General features: G+C 43.7%; 2 protein-coding genes across 5 annotated transcripts; both read left to right on the plus strand.

Annotated features, from left to right (window-relative positions):
• The first annotated feature begins 13,633 nt into the window (after window positions 1–13,633).
• LOC125552851 (polyadenylate-binding protein-interacting protein 7) lies at window positions 13,634–20,743 on the plus strand. 4 transcript variants are annotated; one of them, XM_048716547.2, is made up of 7 exons: window positions 13,634–13,773; window positions 15,499–16,156; window positions 16,235–16,314; window positions 18,035–18,428; window positions 18,522–18,589; window positions 19,099–19,223; window positions 20,194–20,743. In XM_048716547.2, the coding sequence occupies exons 2-7, from the start codon at window positions 15,574–15,576 to the stop codon at window positions 20,468–20,470; spliced, it is 1,527 nt and encodes a 508-aa protein (XP_048572504.1). In that variant the 5' UTR covers window positions 13,634–13,773; window positions 15,499–15,573; the 3' UTR covers window positions 20,471–20,743. The 4 variants fall into 4 exon arrangements, with proteins under 4 accessions (XP_048572504.1, XP_048572506.1, XP_048572505.1 ...); XM_048716549.2 differs by having other exon boundaries at window positions 19,102–19,223; XM_048716548.2 differs by having other exon boundaries at window positions 18,038–18,428.
• A 3,932-nt stretch (window positions 20,744–24,675) lies between these two features.
• LOC125554886 (aspartic proteinase nepenthesin-2-like) lies at window positions 24,676–26,250 on the plus strand. The gene has a single exon (XM_048718270.2). It carries the CDS (start codon window positions 24,676–24,678, stop codon window positions 26,248–26,250), a length of 1,575 nt encoding a protein of 524 aa, XP_048574227.2.
• Window positions 26,251–27,412: the final 1,162 nt, after the last annotated feature.

A 27,412-nucleotide genomic window follows, 5' to 3' on the forward strand; every position in this document is an offset into this window, starting at 1 on the left:
GCTAAGAAAACAACAGGTGAAGAAACAATTTAGAAAACACCTATGCTGGAACTTTGAAAACCATGTCCGACATAGTTCTAAATATTTGGATAAAAAATTGAACCATAAATGTAAATTTAACACGAAAACATCTTCATAAGGATATCATAGATATACTATAACACGAAATATCTCTCAAAGTTACATTTCAAAGGGTATATCAATACCAAAACTTCACTTATAAAAAAACCCTGACACTTTACTTCTTGGAGCCTCTTAGATCCGCTGGATTGTAAAAACGCAGAAATAGAAAAAAAAAATTGACAGTCATGTCCATTTGAATCCTATAGAATTTGACGTTCCTTGCTTGCATCATAGGTAAATAAATGATTTTTCCAAGAGCTTGAAGTGGATGTTAGATTTCAAATAAAATGCAGAACAAATGATTTCTTAGGAAAAATATCCTATAGAATTCAATTCTACGAATCAAGCGACCAACGTAGACAAAATTTCTAATCCTTTAAAATTCTTATACAAATTCTTTGAATCAAAGAGGCCCTATATTACTTATACTTGTATAAGAGCAACTTCAACGCGGCGACCCAAATGGACAATGCATTTGCCCGTTTTTTGTCCGTTTGGGTCGGCCAACCGCTCGGTGTCCGCCCTTTTTTTGATATGGGTCAGCAGTGCGCCCAACGCGCCGACCCATATTTATCGGCGTGGCCGGCTGGCCTCCATTTTCAATGAACACTTTGCATATTTCGCAAGCAAATATGTAGTTTCACAAGGAAGCACGGTTTCACAACCAAATATAAAGCATAGTTTTACAAGCCCGAATATAAATTAAATTGTTCTCACATAGTTTTACAAGCCAATAAAAAGGATACATCTATTGGTTGCCAACATGAGCCCACATATACTCAACCAAATCATTTTGCAGCTGCATGTGAGTTTTCCAATCACGCATTTCATGATGAAATTGGGTGAACTGTTCAAACGTTGCCGCTCCTCCATGCTCAGGCACAACATTCTCACCCTGAAACTGAAACCCTTGTTCGTAGATATGTTCCGGACGCTCATATTCTAGGATCATATTGTGCATGATCACACAAGCATTCATCACCTCCCAGAGCTTCTTCGTGCTCCAAATCCTAGCAGGATACCGAACGATGCCCCATCGAGATTGTAAAACACCAAAGGCACGGTCGATGTCCTTCCTAGCACTCTCTTGCTCTTGGGCGAATCTTTTCCTCTTCTCTTTGACAGGGCTGGGGATTGTCTTCACAATAGTGGTCCACTGGGGATAGATACCGTGATCTAGGTAGTATACTTTGTCGTAGTTGTGGTCATTGATGGTAACATTCACCGGTGGGTTGTTGCCTTCGGCAAGCCTTGCAAACATCGGCGAGCGTCGAAGCACATTGATATCATTGTGTGATCCGGCCATGCCAAAGAAAGAGTGTCAGATCCAGAGATCTTGAGATGCCACAACCTCAAGTATGACAGTGCAAGCCCTGACATGGCCCTTATACTGCCCTTGCCAAGCAGAAGGGTAGTTCTTCCACTCCCAGTGCATGTAGTCTATGCTGCCAAGCATCCCTGGAAAGCCCCTGCTGGCATTCATCGCCAACAAGCGGGCTATATCTTGAGGAGTCGGCTCTCTCAAGTACTCAGGGCCAAACACAACAATCACAACCTTGCAGAACTTGTACATGGAGTCTAGGCATGTAGACTCGCTCATACGGACGTACTCGTCAATGAGATCACCGATACTCCGTATGTAAGCATCCGGACGGCTGCAGTGCATTTCTGATAAGAGGAGAAACCAATCTTTCCAAGGGCACCCTCTTTGTACTCGAAATAGTCATCATAGCCGACCACCCCCTCTCTAATACGGTTGAAAAGATGCCTACTCATACAGAAATGACGGCGGAATTTCTGACATTTGAACAGCCGGTTCGTTGTGTCAAAGTAGTCCTTCCAAAGAAGGAAATTCCCGCTCTTTCGGTTGCGATTCAACGCCGGAAGGTGCCCCGGAATGGAGCCACAGAACAACGATGCTGGCTATTGAGGTGGTGATGCACCAACACAGCAGCCAAGATCTCCTCCTCCTCATCGGACGTGGAATCGTAGGAGTCGCAAACGAAATTGTGGAAAAAGAACTAGTTGGCGGAGTCCATTTTGTACCTTGGCAAATTGTCGAACAGTTTGCGGGCATCGACGAAGGAGCCGTTCGGCGAAGGGAGTCACGCCGCCCTCGGACTAGCTGGCTGTCCTGGCGGCTTCCGACGAGCGTGCCAGTGTCAGGATGAAGGAGCTGGCGAGGCGGCTTCTTGGTTGCGACTGTGTCGGGGAGGTGAGGGTGGGAAGTTTTCAAATCCCCGGCGGTGATGGCGGCGTGGGAGGTGGCGGCGTAGAGGGCGGGGGCGAGCGGGGGGGGGGGGGTGTTGTGGCACCGATAGCTAGCAGAGGCACTGGAAAATGGCCGGCGGCTGCGCGAAGGAGGCGGGCGAGGGTTTGTTGTTGGAATGGAAGAGGATGGCCAATATGCCACCGACTAACGGGCCAGAGGAAGGAGTAGGAGGGCGTCACACGTGTCCATTTTGTGTGCGTGCCGACGCAAATGAGTCTCAAAATTGGACCGGGAGTGAGTCGGCGGGCGGACGAAAAGTGGACGCGCATCCATTTGGGTCGGCGCGTTGGGCCGCCTTTTGTGTCTGTGATACGTCTCCAACGTATCTATAATTTTTGATTGCTCCATGCTATATTATCTACTATTTTGGATATTATTGGGCTTTATTATCCACTTTTATATTATTTTTGGGACTAACCTATTAACCGGAGGCCCGGCCCAGAATTGTTGTTTTTTGCTTGTTTTAGGGTTTCAAAGAAAAGGAATATCAAACAGAGTCCAAACGGAATGAAACCTTCGGGAACGTGATTTTCTCACCGAATACAACTCAGGAGACTTGGACCCTACGTCAAGCCAACTAACAGGAGGCCACGAGGTAGGGGGCGCGCATGCCCCCCCTAGGCGCGCCCTCCACCCTCGTGGGCCCCCTATTGCTCCACCAACGTACTTCTTCCTCCTATATATACCCACGTACCCCCAAACGATCAGAGACGGAGCCAAAACCATATTCCACCGCCGTAACTTTCTGTATCCACAAGAGGGCTTCTACATCAACACCATAGCCTCTCCGATGAAGTGTGAGTAGTTTACTTCAGACCTACGGGTCCATAGTTAGTAGCTAGATGGCTTCTTCTCTCTTTTTGGATCTCAATACAATGTTCTCCCCCTCTCTTGTGGAGATCTATTTGATGTAATCTTCTTTTTGCGGTGTGCTTGTTGAGACCGATGAATTGTGGGTTTATGATCAAGTCTATCTATGAATAATATTTGAATCTTATCTGAATTCTTTTATGTATGATTGGTTATCTTTGCAAGTCTCTTCGAATTATCAGTTTGGTTTGGCCTACTAGATTGATCTTTCTTGCAATGGGAGAAGTGCTTAGCTTTGGGTTCAACCTTGCGGTGTCCTTTCCCGGTGACAGTAAGGGCAGCAAGGCACGTATTGATTGTTGCCATTGCGGATAACGAGATGGGGTTTTCATCATATTGCATGAGTTTATCCATCTACATCATGTCATCTTGCTTAAGGTGTTACTCTGTTTTCATTAACTTAATACTCTAGATGCATGCTGGATAGCGGTCGATGAGTGGAGTAATAGTAGTAGATGCAGACATGAGTCGGTCTACTTGTCTCGGACGTGATGCCTATATACATGATCATACCTAGATATTCTCATAACTATGCTCAATTCTGTCAATTGCTCAACAGTAATTCGTTCACCCACCGTAGAATACTTATGCTCTCGAGACAAGCCACTAGTGAAACCTATGGGCCCCGGGTCTATCTTCATCATATTAATCTTACATTACTTAGTTATTTTCTTTGCTTTCTACTTTTCTTTTATTTTACTTTGCATCTTTATCATAAAAATACCAAAAATATTATCTTATCATATCTATCAGATCTCACTCTCGTAAGTGGCCCTATAGGGATTGATAACCCCTATTTGCATTGGTTGCGAGGATTTATTTGTTTTGTGCAAGTACGAGGGACTCGCACGTAGCCTCCTACTGGATTGATACCTTGGTTCTCAAAAACTGAGGGAAATACTTACGCTACTTTGCTGCATCATCCCTTCCTCTTCGGGGAAAACCAACGTAGTGCAAAAAGAGGTAGCAAGAAGGATTTCTGGCGTCGTTGCCGGGCAGGTCTATGCAAAAGTCAACATACCAAGTACCCATCACATACCCTTATCTCACGCATTACATTATTTGTCATTTGCCTCTCGTTTTCCTCTCCCCCCAATTCACCCTTGCCGTTTTATTCGCCCTCTCTGTCTATCCTTCCTCTCTTTCTCTATTTGCCTCTTTTTGTCCGCTTGCTTTTTGTTTGCTTGTGTGTTAGTTTGCTTGCTTGTCACGATGGCTCAAGATAATACTAAATTGTGTGACTTCACCAATACCAACAACAATGATTTTATTAGCACTCCGATTGCTCCTCTTACCGATGCTGAATCTTGTGAAATTAATACTGCTTTGCTCAATCTTGTCATGAAAGATCCGTTCTCCGGCCTTCCTAGTGAAGATGCCGCTACCCATCTAAATAGCTTCGTTGATTTGTGTGACATGCAAAAGAAGAAAGATGTGGATAATGATATTGTTAAATTGAAGCTATTTCCTTTTTCGCTTAGAGATCATGCTAAAGCTTGGTTTTCGTCTTTGCCTAAAAATAGTATTGATTCATGGAATAAGTGCAAAGATGCTTTTATCTCTAAGTATTTTCCTCCCGCTAAAATCATCTCTCTTAGAAACGATATTATGAACTTTAAGAAACTTGATCATGAACATGTTGCACAAGCTTGTGAGAGAATGAAATTAATGATAGGTAATTGCCCTACTCATGGTTTAAATTTGTGGATGATCATACAATTTTTTTATGCCGGATTGAATTTTGCTTCTAGAAATCTTTTAGATTCGGCCGCGGGAGGCACTTTTATGAAAATCACTTTAGGAGAAGCTACTAAACTCCTAGATAATATTATGGTTAATTATTCTCAATGGCACACTGAAAGATCTACTAATAAAAAGGTGCATGTGATAGAAGAAATTAATGTTTTGAGTGGAAAGATGGATGAACTTATGAAATTATTTGCTAATAAGAGTGTTTCTTCTGATCCTAATGATATGCCCTTGTCTACTTTGATTGAGAATAATAATGAATCTATGGATGTGAATTTTTTTGGTAGGAACAATTTTGGTAACAACGCGTATAGAGGAAATTTCAATCCTAGGCCTTATCCTAGTAATCCCTCTAATAATTATGGTAATTCCTACAATAATTCTTATGGAAATTATGATAAGATGCCCTCTGATTTTGATTCTAATATTAAAGAATTTATTACTTCGCAAAAGAATTTTAATGCTATGATTGAAGAAAAATTGCTTAAGATTGATGATTTGGCTAGGAACGTTGATAGAATTGCTCTTGATGTTGATTCTTTGAAACTTAGATCTGTTCCACCTAAGCATGATATCAATGAGTCTCTCAAATCCATGAGAATTTCCATTGATGAGTGCAAAGAAAGAACCGCTAGGATGCGTGCTAAGAAAGATGCCTTTATAAAAGCGTGTTCTTCTAGTTCCTATGAAAATAATGATGAAGATCTAAAATTTATTGATGTGTCCCCTATTAAATCTTTGTTTTGCAATATGAATCTTGATAATGATGGGACTGAATATGATCCACCTTTACCTAGAAGGCGTTCCAATAATTCTGAATCTTTTGATCTTGATACTAAATTTAATAAAAGTGGGATTGAAGAAATTAAAACCCTAGATGTTGCTAAACCCACTATTATGGATTTCAAGGAATTTAACTATGAAAATTTCTCTTTGATTGATTGTATTTCCTTGTTGCAATACGTGCTAAATTCTCCTCATGCTTATAGTCAAAATAAAGCGTTTACTAAACATATCGTTGATGCCTTGATGCAATCTTATGAAGAAAAACTTGAATTGGAAGTTTCTATCCCTAGAAAACTTTATGATGAGTGAGAACCAACTATTAAAATTAAAATTAAAGATCATGAATGCTATGCTTTATGTGATTTGGGTGCTAGTGTTTCCACGATTCCAAAGACTTTGTGTGATTTGTTAGGTTTCCGTGATTTTGATGATTGCTCTCTAAACTTGCACCTTGCGGATTCCACTATTAAGAAACCTATGGGAAGAATTAATGATGTTCTTATTGTTGCAAATAGGAATTATGTGCCCGTAGATTTCATCGTTCTTGACATAGATTGCAATCCTTCATGTCCTATTATTCTTGGTAGACCTTTCCTTAGAACGATTGGTGCAATTATTGATATGAAGGAAGGAAATATTAGATTCCAATTTCCGTTAAGGAAAGGCATGGAACACTTTCCTAGAAAGAAAATTAAATTACCTTATGAATCTATTATGAGAGCCGCTTATGGATTGCCTACCAAAAATGGCAATACCTAGATCTATTCTTGCTTGTTATGCCTAGCTAGGGGCGTTAAACGATAGCGCTTGTTGGGAGGCAACCCAATTTTATTTTTATTCCTTGATTTTTGCTCCTGTTTAGTAATAAATAAATTATCTAGCCTCTGTTTTGGTTGTGTTTTTTGTGTTTAACTAGTGTTTGTGCCAAGTAGAACCGTTGGGAAGACTTGGGGAAAGTCTTGTTGAACTTGCTGTAAAAAACAGAAACTTTAGCGCTCACGAGAACTGCTGTAATTTTTATTTGGAAAGTGATATTTAGTTAATTCCTTTTGCATATGATTAATAGATAAATTCCTCACGTCTAGCAATTTATTTTAGAATTTTTGGGGTTCCAGATCTTGTGCTAGCTACAGATTACTACAGACTGTTCTGTTTTTGACAGATTCTGTTTTGCGTGTGTTGTTTGCTTATTTTGATGAATCTATGGCTAGTAAATTAGTTTATAAACCATAGAGAAGTTGGAATACAGTAGGTATAACACCTATATAAATAAATAATGAGTTCATTACAGTACCTTGAAGTTATCTTTTGTTTTCTTTTGCTAACGGAGCTCACGAGATTTTCTACTTTAAGTTTTGTGTTGTGAAGTTTTCAAGTTTCTGGTAAAGATTTGATGGATTATGGAACAAGGAGTGGCAAGAGCCTAATCTTGAGGATGCCCATGGCACCCCCAAGATAATCTAAGGACACCTAAAAGCCAAAGCTTGGGGATGCCCCAGAAGGCATCCCCTCTTTCGTCTACTTCTATCGGTAACTTTACTTGGAGCTATATTTTTATTTACCACATGATATGTGTTTTACTTGGAGCGTCTTGTATAATTTGAGTCTTTGCTTATTAGTTTACCACAATCATCCTTGCTGTACACACCTTTTGAGAGAGCCATACATGATTTGGAATTTGTTAGAATACTCTATGTGCTTCGCTTATATCTTTTGAGTTATATAATTTTGCTCTAGTGCTTCACTTATATCTTTTAGAGCACGGTGCTGGATTTGTTTTATAGAAACTATTGATCTCTCATGCTTAACTTATATTATTTTGAGAGTCTTAATAGCATGGTAATTTGCTTAAAATCCTAATATGCTTGGTATACAAGATTAATAATAAAACTTTCTTATGAGTGTGTTGAATACTATGATAAGTTTGATACTTGATAATTGTTTTGAGATATGGAGATGGTGATATTAAAGTCATGCTAGTTGAGTAGTTGTGGATTTGAGAAATACTTGTGTTGAAGCTTGTGATTCCCGTAGCATGCACGTATGGTGAACCGTTATGTGATGAAGTCGGAGCATGATTTATTTATTGATTGTCTTCCTTATGAGTGGCGGTCGGGGACGAGCGATGGTCTTTTCCTACCAATCTATCCCCCTAGGAGCATGCACGTAATACTTTGCTTTGATAACTTGTAGATTTTTGCAATAAGTATATGAGTTCTTTATGACTAATGTTGAGTCCATGGATTATACGCACTCTCACCCTTCCACCCTTGCTAGCCTCTCTAATACCGCGCACCTTTCGCCGGTATAATACACCCACCATATACCTTCCTCAAAACAGCCACCATACCTACCTATTATGGTATTTCCATAGCCATTCCGAGAGATATTGCCATGCAACTTTCCACCGTTCCGTTCATGACACACTCCATCATTGTCATATTGCCTAGCATGATCATGTAGTTGACATACTATTTGTGGCAAAGCCACCGTTCATAATTCTTTCATACTTGTCACTCATGAATCATTGCATATCCATGTACACCGCCGGAGGCATTCACATAGAGTCATATTTTGTTCTAAGTATCGAGTTGTAATTGTTGAGTTGTAAGAAAAATAAAACTGTGATGATCATCATTATTAGAGCATTGTCCCAGTGAGGAAAGGATGATGGAGACTATGATTCCCCCACAAGTTGGGATGAGACTCCGGACAAAAAAAAAAGAGAAAGAAAAAAGGCCATAAAAAAGAGAAAAGGCCCAAATAAAAAAAATAAAAAAGAGAGAAAAAGAGAGAAGGGACAATGTTATTATCCTTTTACCACACTTGTGCTTCAAAGTAGCACCATGATCTTCATAGTAGAGAGTCTCTCATGTTATCACTTTCATATACTAGTGGAAATTTTTTCATTATAGAACTTGGATTGTATATTCCAATGATGGGCTTCCTCAAAATTGCCTTAGGTCTTCATGAGCAAGCAAGTTGGATGCACACCCACTTAGTTTCTTTTTGAGCTTTCATATACTTATAGCTCTAGTGCATCCGTTGCATGGCAATCCCTACTCACTCACATTGATATCTATTGATGGGCATCTCCATAGCCCGTTGATACGCCTAGTTGATGTGAGACTATCTTCCCCTTTTTGTCTTCTCCACAAACACCACTCTATTCCACCTATAATGCTATATCCATGGCTCACGCTCATGTATTGCGTGAAGATTAAAAAAGTTTTTGAGAATGTCAAAAGTATGAAACAATTGCTTGGCTTGTCATCGGGGTTGTGCATGATTTAAATATTTTGTGTGGTGAAGATAGAGCATAGCCAGACTATATGATTTTGTAGGGATAACTTTCTTTAGCCATGTTATTTTGAGAAGACATAATTGCTTTGTTAGTATGCTTGAAGTATTATTATTTTCTATGTCAATATAAACTTTTGTCTTGAATCTTTCGGATCTGAATATTCATACCACAATTAAGGATAATTACATTAAAATTATGCCAAGTAGCACTCCGCATCAAAAATTCTGTTTTTATCATTTACCTATTCGAGGACGAGCAGGAATTAAGCTTGGGGATGCTTGATACGTCTACAACGTATTTATAATTTTTGATTGCTTCATGCTATATTATCTACTGTTTTGAACATTATTGGGCTTTATTATCCACTTTTATATTATTTTTGGGACTAACCTATTAACCGGAGGCCCAGCCCAGAATTGATGTTTTTTGCCTGTTTTAGGGTTTCGAAGAAAAGGAATATCAAACGGAGTCCAAACGGAATGAAACCTTCGGGAACGTGATTTTCTCACCGAATACAACTCAGGAGACTTGGACCCTACGTCAAGCCAACTAACAGGAGGCCACGAGGTAGGGGGGCACGCCTGCCCCCCCAGGCACGCCCTCCACCCTCGTGGGCCCCCTGTTGCTCCACCGACGTACTTCTTCCTCCTATATATACCCACGTACCCCCAAACGATCAGAGACAGAGCCAAAACCCTAATTCCACCGCCGTAACTTTCTGTATCCACGAGATCCCATCTTGGGGTCTGTTCCGGAGCTCCGCCGGAGGGGGCATCGATCACGGAGGGCTTCTACATCAACACCATAGCCTCTCCGATGAAGTGTGAGTAGTTTACTTCAGACCTACGGGTCCATAGTTAGTAGCTAGATGGATTCTTCTCTCTTTTTGGATCTCAATACAATGTTCTCCCCCTCTCTTGTGGAGATCTATTCGATGTAATCTTCTTTTTGCGGTGTGTTTGTTGAGACCGATGAATTGTGGGTTTATGATCAAGTCTATCTATGAATAATATTTGAATCTTCTCTGAATTCTTTTATGTATGATTGATTATCTTTGCAAGTCTCTTCGAATTATCAGTTTGGTTTGGCCTACTAGATTGATCTTTCTTGCAATGGGAGAAGTGCTTAGCTTTGGGTTCAATCTTGCGGTGTCCTTTCCCGATGACAGTAAGGGCAGCAAGGCACGTATTGTATTGTTGCCATCGAGGATAACAAGATGGGGTTTTCTTCATATTGCATGAGTCTATCCCTCTACATCATGTCATCTTGCTTAAGGCGTTACTCTATTTTTAACTTAATACTCTAGATGCATGCTGGATAGCGGTCGATGAGTGGAGTAATAGTAGTAGATGCAGGCAGGAGTCGGTCTACTTGTCTCGGACGTGATGCCTATATACATGATCATACCTAGATATTCTCATAACTATGCTCAATTCTGTCAATTGCTCAACAGTAATTTGGTCACCCGCTGTAGAATACTTATGCTCTCGAGAGAAGCCACTAGTGAAACCTATGGCCCCCGGGTCTATCTTTATCATATTAATCTCCTACTACTTAGTTATTCACTTTGCTATTTACTTTGCCTTTATTTTACTTTGCATCTTTATCATAAAAATACCAAAAATATTATCTTATCATATCTATCAGATCTCACTCTCGTAAGTGGCCCTATAGGGATTGACAACCCCTATTTGCGTTGGTTGCGAGGATTTATTTGTTTTGTACAGGTACGAGGGACTCGCGCGTAGCCTCCTACTGGATTGGTACCTTGGTTCTCAAAAACTGAGGGAAATACTTACGCTACTTTGCTGCACCATCCCTTCCTCTTTGGGGAAAACCAACGCAGTGCTAAAAGAGGTAGCAGTCTGCGCCGACCCAAACGGACGGCGGCGGACGAAATGAGTCGCCCGAGACCCAAACGGACGCGCGTCCGCTTTTTGTCCACAGACGACCCATTCCTGACCCATTTTTAAGCCGGATTTTCGTTGGGGCGGACACGCGACGGACGCGCGCACGCTCGCCTTCTCCTCTCCCCGGGCCCGCTGGTTGGTGGCACATTGGCCTCCCCCTCAACCCCCAGCCAACAACAACCCTCGCCCGCCTCCTTCGTCGTCGCCCCCGCCGCCCATTTTTGCCGGCAACTCTGCCAGCCGCCGCCGCCGCCTCCACATCCGCCCAGCAACGACGCCCACTCCCCCGTCGCCCGCCACCGCCGTCTTGCCGCCGGGGAGCAAACTGCTTCCCATCGCCGCTTCCCCCACCGCACAGCCGCCCGCGACCAAGAAGCCACCTCGCCGCCCTAGCCAGACCCGACCGGCACACTCGTCGGCAGGGCAGCTAGCTGGTCCGTGCGCGCCGCGACTCCCCTTGCCGGCCGTCTCCTTCTTCGACGCCCGTAAGCTGTTCGATAGTTTGCCAAGGTACGAAATGGACTCTGCCGACGAGTTCTTTTTCCACAATTTCCTTTGTGACCCCGACAATTCGTCGTCCGACGACCAGGAGGAGATATTGGCTATCGTGTTGGTCCATCATCACCTCAACAGCCAGCGGCCGTTGTTCCGTGGCTCCATTCTGGGCCACCTTCCGGCGTTGATTCGCAACCGAGAGAGCGGGCATTTTCTTCTTTGAAAGGACTACTTTGATACAACAGACCCGTTGTTCAAACATCAAAAATTCCGCCCTCGTTTCCGTATGAGTAGGCATCTTTTCGACCGTATTAGAGAGGGGGTGGTCGGCTATGATGACTATTTCGAGTGCAAAGAGGATGCCGTCGGCAAGATCGATTTCTCCCCTTACCAGAAATGCAATGTCGCCATCCGAATGCTTGCATACAAAGTGCCCGGTGATCTCATTAACGAGTACATCCGTATGAGCGAGTCTACATGCCTAGAGTCCCTATATAAGTTCTGCAAGGCTATTATTGTTGTGTTTGGCCCTGAGTACTTGAGAGAGTCGATAGCTGAAGATACAGCCTGTTTGTTGAATGCTGGAAGGGGCTTCCCAGGGATGCTTGGCAGCATAGACTGCATGCACTGGGAGTGGAAAAACTGTCCTTCTGCTTGGTAAGGGCAGTATAAGGGACATGTCAGGGCTTGCACTGTCATACTAGAGGTCGTGGCGTCTCAAGATCTCTGAATCTGACACTCTTTCTTTGGCATGGCTGGATCACACAATGATATCAACGTGCTTCAGCGCTCGCCGGTGTTTGCTAGGCTTGCCGAAAGCAACAGCCCACCGGTGAACTTTGCTGTCAACGACCACAACTACGGCAAATGATACTACCTGGTTGATGGTATCTATCCTCGGTGGACCACTATTGCCAAGACAATACCCAACCCTGTCGGAGAGAAGAGGAAAAAATTTGCCCAAGCATAAAAGAGTGCTAGGAAGGATGTCGAGCGTGCCTTTGGTGCTTTGCAATCTCGATGGGGCATCGTTCGATATCCTGTTAATACCTGGAGCACACAGAAACTGTGGAAGGTGATGACTGCTTGTGTGATCATGCACAATATGATAGTAGAAAACAAACGACCGGAACGTCTATACGATCAAGGGTTTCAGTTTCAGGGTGAGAATGTTGTGCCTGAGCATGGAGTAGCGGCAACATTTGAACAGTTCATCCAATTTCATCAAGACATGCGTGATTGGGAAACTCACGCGTAACTGCAAAATGATTTGGTTCAGTATATGTGGGCTCATGTTGGCAACCAATAGGTGTATCTCCTTTTATTCGTTTGCAAAACTACGTGAAACATTTTTATTTATATTCGGCTTGTAAAACTATACTATTTTTATTCGGTTTATTTGACAATATATTTGAATGCAAATTATCAATATAAAATTAGGCGACCAGCCAGCTACGCCAACACATATGGATCGACGCGTTAGTCACGCTGCCGACCCATTTCAAAAACAGAACGCACGCCGAACGAACGGTCGATCCAAACAAATAAAAAGCAAACAAAACTGCCGTCCGTTTGGTCGCCCCATTAAAATTGCTCTAAACCCCGGGAATACAAAATCGCATCGCAGTAGCTCCTGTCCGTTCGTGCTCGCCTACGAGACGTGCGCACCGAGGACCACGCGATCCCATGCAACCTACTTACTCGAGAATCATTCGGTACAAAAAATGCGTGCACTGTTCGCCCCCTCGCACCTCCAGGGGGACGTGACGCGACTCCAACCAGAAAAAATAAATACAAAGGGCCACCACACCAGCCCGCGCGCAACTTTTCCCACACGCTGACACGCGGGCCGCCCCGCCGCCCGGCCCCACCGCCCAGCGGCACACGCCCGCTACCAACCCCGGACCCGTCAAATCGGCGGCCGGGCCGCGGCTCCCCTCACGGGACAAACAGACACGGCACAGCAGACGCCACTCCTCGCGCGGGCCCCGCGTGTCACCCAGACCCGGCTCGGTGGCTCCGGAGGCGCGCTCGATCTGCGGCCGCGGGGGCGACGGACGGCCGGATGCGCGCCCGCAGGCGGATCGGAGGGCCGGGGCGCGCCCGTGGGACATTATCGCGTCCCCGAATAATATAAGGCTGCGAGTCAACACAGCGAACAAGAGTGATAGGGAGAGAGGGCCGGAAAAAAAATCACTGGGAAATTATTGCGAGGGCGAGAGGAAGAGGGAGGAGGCGGAGAAGCAAGGGGGAGGCGAGCGAAGGTGAGATCTCCAATCCTTCTGGAAGCTTCTGGGTTCGTCGGGACCCTCCAGCAATTCCCTTCTCCGCGGGCGCGCGCCGCGTCGCCGGGGTGCGTGGTTTTAGGCGGCGGCGCAGCTTAATTAGCACGCGGGGCGTGGACGGACGACGAGCGCCGTCGCGTGTCTGCACGCACGTCACGGGCCGGGCCTCCGCCGCGCGCCGCCAGCTCCGTCGATCTCGTCGGGGCTGAGGGCCCCCCGGCGCTGCTAGATCCTTGTGGACGCTCGTCGATTGCATTGACCCGCGCTTCGAGTGCTCGATTCGCGCGTGGGGTTTTGTGGGCTCAGTGGCGGAGCTGCTGAATTCAGCTCTTTCGGCGCTCGATTTCGTTTGTTTTTCAAGCTGTCAAGTGCCCGTGTGGAGTTTTTTTTAAGCTGCGCCGAGCTGGGTATTATAATGATTGGATTGGATTCGGTAGGTGTGCGTGCGTGTGGTACAGTCCGCTTGCGGGTTAAAGCCTGCTGGATTTAGTTGCTTCAGTGTTTGCTGTTGCGCTCCACTTCCTGTTGTTAGTTGTTACTTGCTTACTTCGATTTCCTCACGGGAGCACCGCACCAGTTCGATGGGGACCGCGAGCTGCGGGTTGGAACTGAATCAGTTCATGTCCTAAGCCATGTATTGCTTATATCTAGATGCTTCTGGATGCGATGGTGGTGGGGAATCCCACTGCTTTTTGGTTGTGGATGTTTCATTGTTTTTCTATTGCGATTTGTCAAGTATCCTGCTTATTATCATCTTCCTTATGGTTAGAAATGCTTGCTGCTATTTGGTGATTATAATTGTTAGCCTTTTCCTTTTAGTGGACTTGTCGCTTGTAATTTAACCCCTCGCAAGAAATGCTTCTGTGCTCTGGTACTTCTGTTTCCAAAAGTATCAAATGTGTGCATTTTGTTCTTTCTCCATGCATATTATGAAATCCATTGCGGAGTGACTAGGAATGGTTTGAGATGCTTAGCTCAGCAGCTTAGTCTCTCTCTGTTGGTAACAAGTCTGTTGTTTTGTTCCCTTTGCCTGTTCTCAAGTGGAACCTTGGTGTGTCTACTTTGTTGTCTCGGATGCGAACTTCTAAGATTCAATTGCACGCAAGCATTTCCATTTTTTGTCCACAGTAAAATGGGAAGGAGCCAATTTCCATGTTAAATAGAGCTTTCTTTACACGTCTCAGTCCCCGCACGTGCGTTTTGCTTGCTATGTTGGATTTACAGCTTATTGGATAGCTATTTTGTTTAAGTTTTGATTGGTTGATTTTGCTAACCATGAGCAGCCTCACATGGCAGAGTTTGATATGTCATAAATGTTCCATAACTTCTAATCCTCAGTCGATACTAGAAAGTGTACCAATTGCACTTCGTAGAACAGTCTGATTTCCATGTTGACTTCCATATTGTATAAGAATACCACCAGCCCATCTTCATCTATCCAGTTGAACTGAGATATCTAATTAGGAAGACCACAGATATTGTGTTGTGCAAATGTGCAAATGTGCAATGCATTTTTGTGTGTGCAAACCACACTCACAGAAGTTGTTACCCTGGTTTCTGCATCATAATTTGGTGGATACGTTTTGAGTTCCGCATAATTGTGGTACTTAAGACCATTTTGTACTTTTTGCAAAAAGACTTTGTGTCTTTGTTAATTTTGCTTGTCTCAAATCTAACTCTACCTTTCACGATTCTATCTGATAGGACTAGAAGAATCTCCCAAGACACTTGTGTCAAATTTTGAATTCTGCAGAATTGCTGCATCTGCTCATTAGCAAGATGTCCATTGAAGAAAGGAAAATAAGTTTGATAAACAGGACGACTTCGTTAAATCCTAACGCGGTAGAATTTGTTCCTTCATGCCTTAGATCTGTGAGTGATGCTTCAAACAGATCGGACACAACCAAGATTCCTGTCTCAGAGTCCTCCAAGGAAATCAGCGCAGACCAACCAGAGTCCGTACCAAGCAACCCTGATGAAGAAGCACACCGGTATTGGCAACAACAGCTTCCAGATGATATCACCCCTGATTTCAACGTTCTTGGCCAAGATGAGACTCCTGGACCTGACAGTCTTTCACTCACGGGCCTCTCAATGAATGATGGCTTTGGTGCTTCATTATTTTCTCCAAACCAGACATCAAGAATGCAGCATCATGCTTCTCCATTTGTTAGGGACACGCTAAGTACACGAGCGAAGTTTGAATTTCCTGGCCAAGAACAGCCGCAAGCTACTATTATGAGTCCCACTGCAAGTACTATGAGTCCAACTGCTGCTCCATGGGTAAAGACAGTAAGAAATGGTGGTCAATATGGTACAAACAGAAGGGATGCTAGTCACTACAATGGAGATTCTAGCATTGGTATATTGATTTGATGAGTGTAATTTTCTATACTGAAGGTGATTCTATTAACCCTAACCTTTCCACTTGCAATTTCAGGATCCCCACTGCAGTCTGATGCTTATTACAGAAACCGGCGTAGCTTTAGGTCAAGTATGGACAGCATGACTCAGCTGGAGGTCTGTCTTCATTAATGCATCCTATACATCTCAAATCGTTCATTTGAAATTATGTTCTTCCGAGGCTCCAACTGTCCATAAGCTTAGGTACACAACAACCATAAAAGAAAAAAAAAAGATATGGCACTAACCAGGTCCCTATTTTCAATCTGTAAGCTAACTGGTGTGTTTATCATATATTAGAGCAGCAAAAGTCTTGATATGTTTAAAAATGGTCATGAGGTACATGCAGTGTATAGTTTTACAGTTTACATCAACCATGCAGAGGTTTAATACCAGCTAAGATGTATGTTATAAATAAACATGAAACTTTTAGCAAGATCACCCCCCCCCCCCCCCCCCACTCACCGCCCACGTGCGTGCAGGTCGATGTTGCCCGCGCTTATGGTTTTACTTGTCAAGTTTTGCATGTATTGCGATTCCTAGTTCCTTATTCGACCTTTGGTTTGTACAGCTAGGAGCCTAGGACTTTCACTCCCTAGTCACGAATGCATATTCAATTTGATGTCGTAATCGATTACAAGCAATAGGGATCTCATGTGTCTCTGACCTTTTTGGTTGCTTCTACCCGTTGCCATATTTTTATGCAAATTTTTTGGCAACCGACAATTGTGTCATGGCCATCTGTCCTGCAAGTGGCAAGATTTGGCAATAAATTATATTTATGGCATGTGAGGTACGGTGCTGTAATGGTGTAGTGTGCTACAAGTTTGGCAAAGATCCAGACACTGGCCTAAGAAAGTCAAACATGCCTAACTCATGTGTTGCAAATTGTGGCAAGCAACTAAACACCGTCTTAGAACAGAAACTAGTCTACCATGGTATCCGCACTGAGCTATATATATAAAACGAGTATATATTGTGAGACTACGTATTGTATGAGTTATTTGAGTAATGATATGAAAGCAATGTAAAACTTGGTGAATTCTTTATGTTCTCAGTTGCAACAACTAATAGGCACTTTCACTTGGTGTGTACAAGACTGCAAGCCACTGATAAAAAAGAAAATATCATGTTCTGTGGTAGATACACTACTGTGCAATTGATGCATCAGTCTCACCAAACATGTTGTGGTGGGTCTCATAGGATTACTTGCATTTCGTTGGACTTCCTATGAAGCCCACAAACTAGGATGACTTGTATTTACAGTGACTACAACAGATCACTCTGATTATCTATGGAGCCATTCCATTTTAGAAGAAACTGACTTATAACTCTTATTTTGTATCGATAACTATATAACGGTGTTAATTCTCCGTTTCAGGTATCATACCCTATTAGTTCAAACCAATCAAGTTAGGGTGTATACGCTAGAATGTACGGAACATAGTTTAATTGTTTTCTTCTGAGGTCAATCTCCTGATAAAATCTGCTATTTTATTCAGTCCAACCATAGTTTTAAGAAACCATAGCTAACAAATATATTTTGTGATCTCACTGCCAGTTTTGTGGTCAAATGTCTGTTATCCACAAAGTATCTGATCTGCCTGTGGGTTAACAAAACTGCATACGCCATATTTTCTGATGATTTTTGTATTGGTTACTTTGGAATATTTGATGGCAATAGCTACAGTCTACTACCTCCGTGCCATAATATATGATGTTTTGGTAGGCTAAAGTAGCCTACCAAGATGTCATATATTTTGGCATGGAGGTAGTATTGTTTACCTGCATGAAATCTACTTGAAACACTTGTTTAATACTACAATATGTTCAATAGCAGAATAAAGTTGATGGACGACTCAATCAGAATCTCAGGTCACTGTCATTTGGACATTCAAGTCCCCCATCACCAGTATCATATGCTCAAAATGGTCTTGCCAACTATAACAAAGAGGCTTTTGGTCTGCCGAACAGTCCATACAGATCTCATTCAGCCATACTCACAGATGATATAATTTCACCTTCAGCTGGCAGGGAACGTTTATCCCTAGATTCTCCAAGGGGGAGGTACAAGACAACTAATTTGCCTGTTACTAGTCTTGGTTCAAGCAGAGGCTCTCATCTGTTGGCTGGCTCATACAATGGTAATCATGATATGCTCTCAAACAACACACTGCAAAACATTGCTGGAGTTCAAACGGGACAAACTTGGCTCGACACAGATGCTACAGGTAGTGTTCTTGAATTATGATACATGTTTTTTTTATGAACCTGTGGCAGCACAGATGCCTAGTTGCCTTATTGTTTGAATTTTCTTATGACAGCTAACATGTTTTTGGAAAAGGATGAAGTTCATGATTTTGCAAGTCTAAGACATGCACTTCTTGAACAGGTAGATATACTACTCTGAGAAACCAGATTGTTGGAATTGAGCCGTAGTTATTGTGAGTATATATGGTAATTTTATGTTAGTGAAAGTAGTATAGTAGTGATAATGCACATAATTTAATTACTACCATAATTTTTTAGTAGCATCTTTTATTCTACTGCAGTATGAACTGATGGTCGTCACTCACCATGTAGTAACAATTACAGGAACCTAGACCTGGAAACTATAGTTGTTCATGGCATTTAAAATGAACTCACTGCCAGTAAAACTACATCTCATAGGAAGAGAGTTTTTGTTAGTGTGTTCTGGAGCTATGCTATATGGACCAATTTCCTATGAACATTTTATTTTGTGTTCGCTGTTGGTCATACAAGGACCGCACAAAATCTAAAATACTCTGATTTTTACACCATTTCAATAGCGGCCTCTCGAAATATATCTTGTATTGCGAGCACTGTTTTCTCAACTTGTGGTTATGTTTGCTCACAGTGCTGCTGTCTAATTTTTTTTAGCAGGATAGACAAGCTTTTCTAACTGGTGGCAATCCTTTAGCAAAGGAACTAAATATTAAGGAGCTGTACTCTATCCAAAGCAGATTAGCTCAGGAGAAGGCTAGAGAAAATATATATCAACAGAGGTCAGCACTTATTTCCTCCATCTCACATTTTTTGAGTCACATTTATATATGTTCCGATAATGTTATCTTGTGTAAGAATGAACACGTCTGCACATACAAACTGTTATGTCTATAATTTTGCATAATTCAAAATGCCACACCAGGCTTTCTTCTTGGTGAGCATACAGTGCTTGGGCTTTTTATGTGAGTGAACAATAGAAGATTTTCTTTAAACATACTCCCTCCGTTTCTAAATATGTCTTTTTTAGAGATTTCAATATGGATTACATAGGGATGTATATAGACATATTTTAGAGTGTAGATTCACTCATTTTGCTCTGTATGTAGTCCATATTGGAATTTCTAGAAAGACTTATATTTAGGAACGGAGGGAGTACTTGGTTTGCATGCATTATTATTATCTGAAAACTTACCTGTTTTATTTGAATGCTGTTTAAGATAAGAAATTGTTCATATATTGTCAAAATAATATGTTCTGTATATTACTCCCTCCGTTTCTAAATATAAGACCTTTTAGAGATTTCAATAGGAACTACATATGGAGCAAACCGAGTGAATCTACACTCTAAAATATGTTTTATATACATCCGTATGTAGTCCATATTGAAATCTCTAAAAGGTCTTATATTTAGAAACGGAGGGAGTATAATTCAACTTGTATGGGTAGCTTGCATTGAAGTTTAAAGTTTAAGATCTTGAAATTCTACAATACCAGCCAGATCATTTGTGTACCATTATGGAGTATGCTGTATACCTCCTTTTGAGTCACAGTCAATGCTATTGCTTAATATTATTACTTAATAAATCAGTGCCAGTCACTGCCCATCTACTATATCGTAGTCCAGTACCCCGCAAATGAATCAACCACGATGCTCGGTTGTGAAATGATTCTCACATCATGATCTCTCTCTCTAGATTACTAAATGGTAAACGAGTTGTTGGCTAATATTCTCTTGATTGCCTTCACCAGATTCCAGATGCCAGAGTTGCAAGGCCTCATCCAGGAGCAGAATCCCGCGATCGATCTTTGTGGTCTTCATGCAAGTGAGGCGATGCACGTCCTGAACAACGAACTCAACAACCGGAGGAAGATCGCCCGTTCCACGGGCCGCCGGCTCCAGGCCATCATTATCTCTAACCCCCGTACCCCTGCGAGGCTGACCGCCGCCATCGAGCAGTACCTCCTGGAGCACGGCCTTCAGTACACGCAGGCACAGCCGGGCCTCTTCCGCGTCCTGCTGCAGTGAAGTAGCAGGGACCGCCTAGGTGTTTGCGGACACGGCAACAAAACAAGAAAAAGAATGACCTGTACTTCTGTATATGGCAGAGATGAGTAGCAGAATAGAAATGATACAGCGACAATAGTTGGTTGTAATGTTGGTATATCAGGGTTTTTTTGTCGGCAAATACGTTGTAAAATTTGCGGAATTAGGTGACGCGTTGTCCAACAGTAGTAGGGGAAATGTTGCATGCACGCTTTTATGCTGCTGCGTGTTAAAGGCACATATGTTGTTTGGTTCCTTCCTTGTGTTGTGTCCAGCATGTGTGCTAGCTGTAGCTCGTCCGTACCATGGAAGTAGCTGGTTATGGGGATTTCTGCAACAGTTAAACTAGGCAAAGAGACAGGTGCATAGGCTAATTCGGTTCGGTACATATGGCTTCTCGGTTAACACGGTTGTAGTGCTAGCATATTACCGTAAATAAGCAATACATTGGATATATGGTTGATGCCAATTTTGAAACAACAGAACCGCATCATATTTTTGTACATAATCTGAATTACATTTTGCTAATATACTGTCTATTAGCTGCATTCTTAGGTTGAGAATTGCAGTAATCATGTAATCTGCTAGGTAGTTGTTGAACAGTATGATGCTAAGCTTGTTTTATAAACTATACGTTGTGCAAAAGTAGCTATAGGAAAAAGTCAATGCCCTGGTTAGCAAACTACTCCCTACACTCTTATATTATGGGTCGGAGGAGTAGATTTTACTAATAACGACAAACCAAACTGCAGAAACTACTTAAACCTATTCACATGCCTAACTTAGGCCTTGTACCCCCCCCCCCCCCCCCCTCCTAAATATATGTCTTTTTTAGAGATTCTAATATGGACTACATACGAAGCAAAATGAGCGACACTGTAAAGTATGCCTTGTACTTCCCCTGTTTCTAAATATAAGTCTTTTTTAGAGATTCTAATATGGACTACATATGGAAAAAAACTTATATTTAGGAACGGAGGGAGTAGAATGCAAGATGCTTAAGAAGGTGCTTTGTAAAATAAACCATTTTTTCTTAATTATTAGTGCTTATCCAGGAGGGGTGCCTAACTAGCGCTTATCATCTCCAAAGAAGTACCGGTGCTTGAATAAAATATGATTTATTTCTCTAAGCACCTTGCATTGTATAAGGCCTTATCGCAAGTGTGTCAAAATAACACTATAAAGTCAATGTGGTAGACTGAAATTTTGGAAGGCTTAGTCCTACTCAAGTTTGATAGTGAAAAGCCATCCGATCATAAGTAATCAAAGGTTCATTTCGAAGGACCATGTACGAGTCTGAGAATTTGTGATAAGTTAAAGACCATAAACGTGATACACATATCTTTGATAAAAGTTGCATCCGAACCATTTGAAGTAGTTATGACCACACATAGTCAACTACTAATAAATTAACTAAAAGTTGTGCATTGGTAGAAAAGGTCTTTGGTATAAAATACCCACTATCTCTAAACACTTGTGTGTAATAAAAAGATTAAGGCAAGTGGTACTCTAGCAAGCTAAGATCCAGCACAAACAAATTGAGTAAGACTACAATTAGTATGGACGACATGTTAGCCACTTAAGCTAAGCTAAATTCTTTTTAGCAAATCAATGTCAAATGGTAGAACAAGACAAAACATCATTTTATTGGCAATCCATACAATTTTTGTTAGGACAAAAAAAATTGCCACCATATCTTAACAAAACTGTCACTAATAAATACATCTGTCCTAGTCATTAATTGTCAATGCTCTAATAAGGCAACTAGGAGTAGCTAAATAAAACAAATCACCACTTGCATTACCTATTTTTCTAAATGGAATTATTATTACTATTAAACAATAAAATGGATAATACAAATTGCATAAAACATTCAAGCTTTCTTCTTTTCATCAGGACGCGCACAACCAAAACCGTATAAGCCACACCAATGGGTATGAAAATAAAAGTTGCTAGAGATACCAAGGAAATAAACTCTCAAGATGTTGCATAGAAAACTCATGACGCTTTCATGCGAAGACTAGGCTAACATCCATGCTGGACAAACCGATCCCTGACCACCTTCTCCAACTGCGAACACACCACCATCACCAGCTCATGGCCCTCCCTTTGCTGATGTAGTTTTGTGGGTTAGTGATCCGTATAGAAAGATTAAATGTAACCATGTCATCCCTTTATTGGATACACCCATAAAATATTAGTTTCTTGTGAAGATTAGCCGTGTATATATCTGCTTTGTTCAATTGAATGGGTGCATGCATTGCAAATAAATGATGTTTTGTCTTGTCCACACAATGTATATAACCACGTCGCGAAAATAGACGAACATGGGTCTAGGCGCACCGAATTGTTTTTTTGATGGTGAAAAGAATAAAAAAATGTGAAACTTTCTCAGAACAAGCATTGTCTAGTGTATTACTCGCCTATAAAGTTTCGCGAAAAAAATGACTTTTGTGGTATTTTGAACGAGTGAAACCAAAACCGATACTGTATTAAACTTACTATTCACACAGTTTATACTTGCAATTTTGTCTTTTTTGCCAACAATATTATAGAAGCCATTTTGTTTTGAAACTTTACACGTGAGTAATACGCTAGACAATGCTTGTTCCGACAAAGTTTGACATATTTTTTTACTTTTTTTTTTGGCTAATCGGTTGCGTCTGGACCCATGTTCCAAAAATCTGCACCAACCATGTCGTCCCTTTGGTGATCCGTGTAGAAAGATTGTTCCACGCCACTAGATTTTGTACAGCTAAGACATGAGAAAGGATATCACATCAACGTCGATGGTATGCTTGTCCCTTACAATATGTAAAGATGATGGTATTGACGGTTGAGAGGAGTCATGCCCACCCATTTAATTCTCCTGGAATCGCACCTTTAAGCCATCCTCGATGTTGGAGGTCCAAAAGAAAAGAAACCCCTCTTACATTCATAATGCTTGCCCAGAAATGAGAGTCTCACATTTGCACTCTATCTGGATTTAAGCTTCAAAGTTTCTTGAAGGTGCTCCATAAAGAGGATTGTCTAGTCTACTGCAGGATTGACCGCCGACCATCTACCAGAGGTGGTATCATTCTAGAAATTGAACCGCCAGCTATGGAATCTGCTATTAGATTAGCCATTTTTGTTATTACTTTTTGAGTCCAAGGGATTATAGTTGTCGAATCTATAAATTGCATTCAAGTTGCCTCTTTCAGTAAAAAAAATTGTCAGCACATTAGCGAATATTGAAAAGGGATTGGGAAAAGAATGTCTCCTTGACAGGGTCCTTTTATGTTTCGAAGTTATTTTCTTTAACATAAGAAGGGCCTTCCCTTTCGATTCCATTAAAGAAACCGAGCGTTTCTCCTACAAACAAACTACTGCAGAAAAGTAAAAAAGCGACGACAGAACCACCCGGAGAAACAAAAGCGAAGGGGAACAAAGGCGCACACCCGAAGTATACGTGGCCATGGGCAGCCCGGCCCGGACGGCCCGACCCGACCAGGCCCAAAAAAGCCTGGCCCGACCTTGTCCATAGGCCGGGCCTGGGCCTAGATTGCCAGACCGGCCCAGGCCTGAGCCCGCCATATTAGCGATTTAACGAAGAGGCCCGGTCCAAGGCCCGAGGCTTGGATGGGCTTTTACACTGTCGGGCCAGACTTGGGCCTGATTTTTAGGCCCGACACCTGGGCCAGGCCTAAGTTATCTGCATTGGGCTTGGTTAGGCCCAGCCCAGCCCGAAGGATGGCCAGGTATAACCCGTAGTGCTTAGGAGCATTATTTGTTTCGAAGTATACCCTAGCAATTTGTAACAAGATCATTCGTTTTCAGTTCCTACTTGCAATATTTGTGTAGTGTGATTGAGTGTGCCTATATATGCATTGACATACTACCCAAAAAATGAATATTCGGATAATTTGTTTAGTGATGGACTGATGGTACCTAGTTAAGCCATAATTTGCAAGTGTTTTCTTTCGCAGCTGTCTGAGTCTGTATGGAAGGCCACAAGCTCACAGCATGCAACAACAAAAAATGTTCAGATCGAGCTTTTTCTTTTTAATTTCAAGAAATGTATGGCTGGTCTCCATCTTGGCGCCACAAAGCTATCTAATCTTCCCAACACATCAGAATTGAAGGTTGCCATGTCTATACATGGTGGAAGTTTCAAGAACAACTCACGTAGCTAGCTGAGCTAGAACATGGGTATGGTTCGGCAAAGACCAAGTGGAGTGGCCGTGGCGGCGGCTCTAGTTACTCTCCAGCTTCTCCTTCTCCCCTCGCCCGCCTCGTCGCAGGCGCAGGTCCTCCTGCTTCGTTACATGATCCGCGCCAGGCCACTCATCACCAAGGTCGTCACGGATTTCTTGCAGCACCGCGCCGCCGAGGGTGTGACAGACATCTTCCGGCGACAGCAAAATGACGAGAGCGGCGACGTCCCGGTGCCGGCGGGCCCAGACGCGCAGGCGCAGGCTCAGCTGGGCAGTGCGGCTCTCGAAACCGCCGGCCTCGTCGTCTTCGACCTCGCCGTCGGGACGCGGACCATCTCCGGCGTCATGGACATCTCCTCCCAGCTCGTCTGGACGCAGTGCGTGCAGACGCCCCTCTCCGTGCAGCCCACCGAGTCCGGGGGAGGCTCCTTCTCGTGGCTCCCCTGCGCCAGCCCGGCGTGCCAGCGCGTGCTCAGCCGGACCTGCATCCTCGACAGCGACGGCTGCAGCTACGTCGCCACGTACGGCAGCGACGCCACCGCCTACACGTCCGGCTACCTGGCCACCGACACCTTCACCTTCGGGACCACGTCTGTCCCCGGCATGGTGCTGGGCTGCAGCGCCGTGAGCACGGTCGACCTCTCCCTTGCCGGCGCGTCCAGCGTCATCGGCTTTGGCAGAGGGCCCCTCTCCCTCGTGTCACAGCTCAACCTCTCAAGGTTCTCCTACTTCCTCGCGACCGACGACTCCGACAGCTCCGAGACCGTCATCCGTCTGGGCGACGACGCCGTGCCGCGGACCAGTAGCAGCCGCTCCACGCCACTACTCAGAAGCACCATGCACACCGACATGTACTACGTCAGGCTCACCGGCGTCCAGGTCGACGGCAAGGCGCTGAGCAGCATCCCGGCGGGAGCGTTCGAGCTCCAGGCGGACGGCTCCGGCGGGGTGTTCCTGAGCACGACGGTGCCCGTGACGTACCTCGAGGAGGCCGCCTACAGCGTGCTAAGGCGAGCTCTGGTGAGCAGGATCCAATCGCAGGGGGTGAGTCCATTCGACAGCCAGGACCTCGAGCACCTGTGCTACCCGTCGTCGTCCTTTGTTAACGTGAAGGTCCCGAGGCTGACGTTGGTGTTCGACGGCGTGGGAGCGGCGATGGAGCTCAAGCCGGAGAACTACTTCTTCAAGGACGGTGCCGCCGGAGGGCTAGTGTGCCTGACCATACTGCCGTCGAGGGGCGGATCGGTCCTGGGAAGCCTGCTCCAGACGGGCAGGAACATGATCTACGACATTGGTGCCGAACGGCTGACGTTCGAGACCGCGGAGGCGCCGCCGCCGGAGGCTCCTTCTCCGAGCGAAAGGGAGGAGGATGTTTCTCCGAAAGAAAAGAAGACCGCGGAGGCTCCGGCGCTGTCGCTGCGGCTGTGGCAGTGGCTGTCCAAGTTGTCACTGGTGATGAAGATTGTTGTTGTGGCCATCGTTGCGGCCGCGGTGGTGTTTGCCTGGCGTACTTATACAGCTCGCCAGAATGCATTGCCACGGCCAGCTGGACGTCCTGAACAGTGAAGGCCGTGGTACATTGCTTCAAGATTCGTGCTAGCCTTTTGCATTTTTAATCCTCCACTTTAATCACCCGAGCGTCGATGTAGTGCGCCACTAATTAAGGTTGCGACAGACTCGATCCTTACTCACTTGTCAGCGTATCCAGATCAAGATACGCGCGCCACCAAGGGGGTGATGGTCTGGCCGTTGCCCATTTGACACTACACCAGGGTTCCGATATGGCACGTCGCTAAGAGGGTTATGCCCCAACTAATGATGTTCTTCTGGGTTTCATCTTCATAAGAGTGGCTGAGTTTTAATATTGGCTTGCCAAGCTATCACAATTCCCTTCTCCTTTATCTGGGCTTGGGACCGACTATGTTGAGACAACATATGCAGAGTTGGGTTGAGCCCGAAAAATTTGAACATTTTGAAATGTCCTTGCAATCCAGATATAATTTTTCCATAGGGAAAACATTCAGGAAGTCAAGACATGGTGGCACCTGCACCATGAAAAACAGATGGTCTTCATCTCGACGTGAAAGAGCCGCCTTCTCCCAAGTGAGAATATTGTCATGTAGAATCTTCACTTCTTTCGGAAGGATATCGTAAGAATCCCTCGGTATGATGGGTTCATGAGAAATATGGACCAGGCGCAGTGGAGGACGAGGAGAACGAGCCTCTGCTTGGAGATCCCGAGGATTTGTTAATTTGACCTTCGTCTTCTAAACCAGTTTTTGGCTGGCAGTGCCCCATAAATCTTTCTTGTTTGTAGCATCCCGCTTAGTACTGGGTCCACAATATCACCTTTTAACACACCTTTGGCCACATTGCACAATGTATTCGGAGTCAGCACTGGTAGGGAGGGTCGTTGCTCGTCAATGTAGTTATCTGGAGGCGTCCCCCGTGGCAGAGCAGACATGATATAGTCATGATTAAAAAATGAATCAACGTCCACCTACTCCTCCTTGTCGTCCATGGCCTCATCAGGACTAGCCATCGGATCCTTAGGACCTTCTTTATGTTTGGTTGGACCCAAAGGAGATGGTTCGCTTGTAGCGGAAGCAGGCGGGGTAATCGACGGAGAGGGCATTTCGTCTAGGATGTCATGCCCAAATAAATTAGATCCTTTGGCCACCTAAGGGGCGATATCTGGAATTCGAAGAGTTTCATCTTCTGTGTGTCG

The sequence above is a fragment of the Triticum urartu genome, chromosome 4A (assembly GCF_056163025.1).
Source record: "Triticum urartu cultivar PI428250 chromosome 4A, HENAU_Tu73, whole genome shotgun sequence".
Lineage (NCBI taxonomy): Eukaryota > Viridiplantae > Streptophyta > Magnoliopsida > Poales > Poaceae > Triticum > Triticum urartu.